At 35.9% G+C, this 6,539-nt stretch overlaps 1 protein-coding gene across 1 annotated transcript in view; it reads left to right on the forward strand.

The window, feature by feature from the left end:
* The window catches only part of SIRT1 (sirtuin 1), a 36,062-nt gene that overhangs the window by 1,028 nt on the left and 28,495 nt on the right, over positions 1 to 6,539 (forward strand). The window contains exons 2-4 of the mRNA XM_004701124.2: positions 841 to 957; positions 2,233 to 2,474; positions 3,666 to 3,818. Of these exons, the coding sequence (XP_004701181.2) occupies positions 841 to 957; positions 2,233 to 2,474; positions 3,666 to 3,818 (512 nt within the window). The remainder of the gene's footprint in view (positions 1 to 840; positions 958 to 2,232; positions 2,475 to 3,665; positions 3,819 to 6,539) is intronic.

Genomic DNA, 6,539 nt, shown 5'->3' on the forward strand with positions numbered 1-6,539 from the left:
GTCGCCTTGAACTTCAGTTGACTCTCCCCGTCGACTCCTTCAGCGTCGTGCTTTTTGTGTTACCCATTTTTGCTTTTCACCCACGTTTAAATCTGCAACTTTTGCCTGTCCCTTTGCGACTGCCTTTGCAACCTGACACCTGTTCGGTGTATTTTTTTTTAAGGGTCTATATTTTTTAAACTTGAAACTACAAAATTTAAAGGGCAACCAACGTCTAAAGACTAATGACCCTGCTCTGATTTAATTAATAGTGGGCTTAGAGAGTAATAGTATTTTGAATATACGTTAAGATTCTCGTTTTTTCTCTAGCAAAGTGCCTATAATGATTTAAGTACAGTGGACCATTTGCTCATGTACAAATTAACTGCATTAGGGGTAGATTAATAAAACAGCTCGATATAAAATTCATAGTTTATAGGGGAAACAATGCACGCATGTCTCAACATAACTGGTTAATACAATTAGTAATCGAATGTGGGTCAGAAGTGCAATTTGGGATATATTTGAGTTCTTGTAAATTTATTTTTGATAGTTTTTATAAATGCCATTATTTGTGATTGTTATGCAATCTAAAAACTGCCTTTTACATTTTTTGATTTTCTTAGGTAGGTTCAATTTCTAGATTTTGGTAGACTAACTTTTAGATGATATGTAGCTCCTTAACAACGAGGATACTTCTGGGAAAGGTCTTGCCTGACCCCAGAGGCGGAACTTATACAGGTAGTATGATGAGCGCTCCATTAAATGAAAATCACTGTATTGTATAACAATTATAGGTCTTGGTACCTTTTAGATGTAAGCTGCCTCACCATCTTCAGTTACTCCTCGCTTCTTTTGCAGATAATCTTCTGTTCAGTGATGAAATTATCACTAATGGCTTCCATTCCTGTGAAAGTGATGAGGATGATAGAGCCTCACATGCAAGCTCTAGTGACTGGACTCCCAGGCCACGGATAGGTATGATTTCAAAGCTGTGCAGCTTGAGAGACTAAGTGCTTTTTATTTTACGTGAACGAAAAATTTAATTCGCGATCCCCCTAAGACCTGATGCCGGGGTTATTGTGAGTTATGTAAGACTCCTTGTCAGCACTGGGATCATTTGAAGGTCTGTGGATGGTGCAGATGGTTTGTACTCATGTAACTAACCGTGTGAAACTACCCGGTGACTACAAGGAAGAAAGACCTAGCGAGTTGCATCTTTAGAGAGGACAGCCAAGAAAAAAAACATAATGTGGCTCGGTTCCACTCTGAAACACCTGGGGTCGCCATTAGTCAGAATCAAACTTGGGACAGTTTGGGGGAAGTCTAGTTTTGTTTTGTTTCTGAAAAGCTGGCCTCTTAGCTGTTTTTTTTTCTCTTTGCTGTTTTCTCTTACAGTCAAGTGTTTTTCACTCCTCAGGCCCTTTGCACTTGGACCCTCTTTTTGGAATTGGCTTCCTCCATATATAGAGTGCCTTGCTTCTCTCACTTCTTTAGCCCTTACTCAAAAAAAAACCAAAACCCACTGCAATCAGGTTAATTACAAGTCATACTGACCCTATGTGCTCTTGCAGGAGCAAGCAGGTTCGTCTTTCTCCTAAGAAGTGACTGGTGGGTGGAGGCATCTCTTGTGATCAGGAACTCAGTGCCACCAGGGCTCGTTAGTAAGGCAGACATGATGTACCATCTATACTCCTGTCAGCTGTACGACAGCCCAGCCAAACCTCTTCATAGCTCCACTTCCTTTTGTTAATATCAATTCAAAGATTACTTGTGGAAAAAATGTAAAAGTTAGTAGCTGTAAAATTTCTTTTTCTCATATGTCCTCAGTGATAAATATTATGGTGTTTTAGGACTGGTCTTGACAGCAACTAATGAGATCTTTTTTATACTGATTTGTAGTACTCTTTTGTAAATGATTTTAATAATCTCACTTTCTAGATTTTAACCATTAAAAAAATAATTCTGGTAGTGTTAGTTAGTTTGACTCTTATAGACTTGGTATTGCATAGCCAAAGGCGCCAGAATAATTCGTGGTTAAGTCTCTGATTTCTTGTGGAGTCCATTTGCCTTGGATCTCATTGGGATTAGCATACCTCTGAAAATAACGAGAGAATGAAATATCTGTAAATTTCATTTTCTTAATTTGAAAACAAAAAACTTACAGATTATGTTAATTTGTTATTTCAGATAATAAGATTTTTGAATTACTTGGAATTGGATTTTATCTATTCCTTCTTACTCTTAATACAGGTCCATATACTTTTGTTCAACAACACCTCATGATTGGAACAGACCCTCGAACAATTCTAAAAGATTTACTACCAGAAACAATCCCTCCACCAGAATTGGATGATATGACGCTGTGGCAGATTGTTATCAATATCCTTTCAGAACCACCAAAAAGAAAAAAAAGGAAAGATATTAATACAATTGAAGATGCTGTGAAATTACTGCAGGAGTGCAAAAAAATCATAGTTTTAACTGGAGCTGGGGTATGTAAGACGTGTTAAACACTAAAATGCTTGGAGAGTATATTTTTATTTTTTTCCCCTCCCTCCCTCCTCCCCTATTCTTTTAAAAAAGGCTTTTCCAATTAAACAGTTTCCTGATTTGAACTTATCTTCTGCGTTTATGAGTGTATTTATGGGAAACTAATAAATTGTTTGTGTCAGAGCAATTGCTTAATTGTTTCAGATTTATTTTAAACCTCTCCAACAATATTTATAGGAAGCATTGTAGATAAGTGGAATTACAGTAAGAATTTTACTTGCATTATATTACAGGTCTTAAAAGGTGCCAGGGATTATCATTTGATTATCTTAAGGTGTGTCAAGCTCATGTGAAGAAATTGGCTGTTTGGTAGATCATCACTTAAACCAGGAACCTAACATATTCACAAATATGGAACTGAGTTATTTATACAAAATGTTATATTAAGGTAGTGACCAGAGCAACTGTTAAAATTAAATTCAGTCCTGCTTTGTGCCATTTTGAGTTATAGACTGAGTTATTTCATCCTGTTTACTCTTATATGAGCATCAATAATATCAATGTTTTGTTTTTAGGTATGTTTTAGAAAAATCCGTTTTACTCTGAGGTAGGTCTGAGAGGAGTTGACTCTGGCAAAACTTTAGAAATCCCTATTGGATGTGTTACAGTTTCTTTGTAGGTAAAAAAGATGCAGTGCATGAATCTAGTCTTAAAAAAATAAGAATTGGAATATTGTACAGTACAGTTTCAAAAGAAAGTGTAGAAATTTAATCTTGCTTTGGACTAGTAAAACCTTGACCAGATGACCCATTTTGGAGAAACTGGATTTATAATAAAAGCCTATGCCTGCTTTCTATTTAAAGTAATTGGTTGAAATTATTTACTCCTTTTGATCATACCCCACCCAATTACTTTAATTTGCTGATTAAATGCTTAAAATATTTACAATTTATCCTGAGTAAACTTAGTTCTATTGAAGACAGGAATGTATGGTAGGTTTCATTAGACTGTTTTATTTCTGTTAGAAATTTGGGTAAAGTAATATTTGTACTTCCTTTTTATTTTATTTTCGTATTTCCTAAAAGAAGTTTCAAACTAAAAGTTTCTTTTCATCTTCTGCCTAAGTATATGGAAGGAGAGCTAATAACTAATGGCGTGACATTGAATTGTACAAATTGTGCTGACTATCTCAGGTATCTGTCTCCTGTGGAATACCTGACTTCCGGTCAAGAGATGGCATTTATGCCCGCCTTGCAGTGGACTTCCCAGACCTTCCCGACCCTCAAGCAATGTTTGATATTGAATATTTCAGAAAGGATCCAAGACCATTCTTCAAGTTTGCAAAGGTAGTGATAACTTTCCTAGCTGTGTTTGCTCCCTTTCATGCAAAATATTTCAAGTATTGTAGCAAACCCACCGCTGTCAAGTCTAACTCACAGTGACCCTATGGGACAGAGTAGGACCTGCTACATTGGGTTTCTGAGACACACTTTTTACAGAAGCAGACTGTCTTCGTTCTCCTGTGGAGTGGCTGATGGGTTTGAATCATCGACCTTGAGGCCAACAGTCCACAGCACACTCAGTGCCAACAGGGCTCCTTTGTGCCACGTTTATAGTTCTTTTAAATTTAACACTCATTGTATAGTTACCTGGATATGAGTGCTATCGTGCAGTAAGATCAATGAATTTAAACATTTCGTGGCTATCAATTTTTCCCCAGAAGCAAGTATTATCTACTTCATTTAAGGATTGAGTTTATCTTCAAAGATACTGTATATTTTTCAAATATGCACTTCTATTAAGGCATTTATTTGATATTACTTGGGCTCAACCTGCCCCCGATTCATATTAAAACCTAAAACTCACTGCCATCAGGTAAGTGCCCGCTTACAGTGACTATATAGGATAGGATAGAGCTACCCTTGTGAGCTTTTGAGACTGTAATTTTATGGGAGTAGAAAGTACCACTTGCAGTTGGAAGCCCAAAGCATAACCACTAACACATTTTTTATTTTTAATAGTTTTTAGGGGCTATAAAAAGAGATGATAAAATCTGTTTTGTTATGAAGATTCTTCGGTTGCATGCTAGTTAGCAGGTTGTAGAGGAGCCTTTTCTGCGCTAGTGTCACATGCTACATTGTTCACTTCAGAAGCTACTTACTGAACCGATCATGATGATCAACACATAGCCAGACACCCACCTGCAGGGTGCAGGGGGAAGAACAATGGAAACCATGGGGGAAGGGAGACAGTGGTCGGTGTGAGATATGAAAATAATAATTTATAATCTATCAAGGAATCATGAGGGGGGGGGGGGGAGGGATGGGGAAAAAGGAGGAGCTGATAACCAAGGGCTCAATAGAAAATAAGTGTCTAGAAAATAGTGATGGTAACAAATGTACAAATACGCCTGATACAATTGATGTATGGATTGTAATAAAAATTTTAAGAGCCCTCAATCAAATGATCAAAAAAATAAATAAAAATAAAACCACAGACAAAAAGGAAGCAGCTATTTGTTAAGTATGAGTGCTGAGTATGTGAAATGTAGTGTAAGGAAAAAACCAGATTTTGAAAAATTAGTATGTAAAAATGTTCATAAATTTTGTGTTGATTATATATAGAAATAATACTTTAGAAACATTTTACCTGTTCATTCTTCTATTATTTACATTTTACCTGTTCTTCTAATATGGTTTGTAGAAATTTTAAAATTATGTATGGTTAGCACTGTTTTCTGTTGGATAGCACTGCTCTAGAATACAGAGGATTTTAATTATTTGAAAAACTTGTCTTTTACTATAGTTTTATGGAAAGAAAATTTAAAATTGCTATAGCTAGACTCCAGTATATGTACATACACACACACACACCCACACACACACACACACACACACACACACACATATATATCTGTATATATATATTGGGCTTTTTGTGTTAGTACTTTTTATTGAATCGAAATTAAATTAGTACACGTGAAATTTACAGTGTGACTTGATTTCTTCTCAAATCATATTATCTATTTACACAATTACAGGAAAAGCTCTGCTAATTCAGATCGGTGATTGTCTTTAAAGAAATCATTTACTTCTTTCAAGTACAGTTTATAAATAGCTATTAGAGTCAAGTTGAAAACAAAAACCTTTGAATATGTTTTATTAAAACTAAAAACTAAATGTGAGAAGTTCTCGATTAGTCTTTAAAGATGATTTCAATTTTTTCTAACAATTGAAACTTACTAAAATTTTGAACTTTTTACTTTATAAGTAACAGTGGTTGTCTTCTATATCTAGCTTTTAGTTTCACTTTTCTGCTCAGTATTTTGAAGAAAAGTGTTTTTAAGATACTCAGTACGTATTGGGGTTTTTATCTGACCATGGAATAGAAGCAGACATCTGGTTCCCACTTGGATTGAATAAATAACAAATAGTGGTGTCTGCATCCCTCCTCCCCCACACGATTATGAATCAGTGACGATTAATTGTTTTAACATACTGGTGCTGACAGTACTAATGACATGACCAGAAGGCCAATGAAATACCACTTTTGTTATACAGGATTTCAGAATTGGATATAGATAGCATGCTGGTATAAGCTAACTTTGTTGATAGGTGCTGTCCAGCCGGTTCCGACTCATAGTGACCCTATGTCTAACAGAATGGAAACACTGCCTGGTCCTGTATGGCCCTCATAATTGTGCTAGGTTTGAACCTGTTGTTGAAACCACTGTATTAGCCCATCTTGTGAAGGGTATTCCTCTTTCTCACTGTCATTCAACTTGACAAGGCATGGTGTCCTTTTCCAGGGTCTGGTCTCTCCTGATAACTTATCCAAGTATGAGACACCAAGTCTCCTCATCCTTCTTCCTCAAAGGAGCATTCTGCCTGTACTTAAAAAAAAAAAAGATTTTAATCATTTTATTGGTTTGTGTAGCTCTTACCACAATCCATACATAAGTCCATTGGGTCAAGCACATTTGTACATTTGTTACCATAATCATTTTCAAAACATTTTCTTTCTACTTGAGCTCTTGGTATCAGCTCCTAGTTTTTCTTCCATCCCTT

Source organism: Echinops telfairi, unplaced genomic scaffold (assembly GCF_000313985.2).
Source record: "Echinops telfairi isolate 266 unplaced genomic scaffold, ASM31398v2 ScPeMD7_70;HRSCAF=299, whole genome shotgun sequence".
NCBI lineage: Eukaryota > Metazoa > Chordata > Mammalia > Afrosoricida > Tenrecidae > Echinops > Echinops telfairi.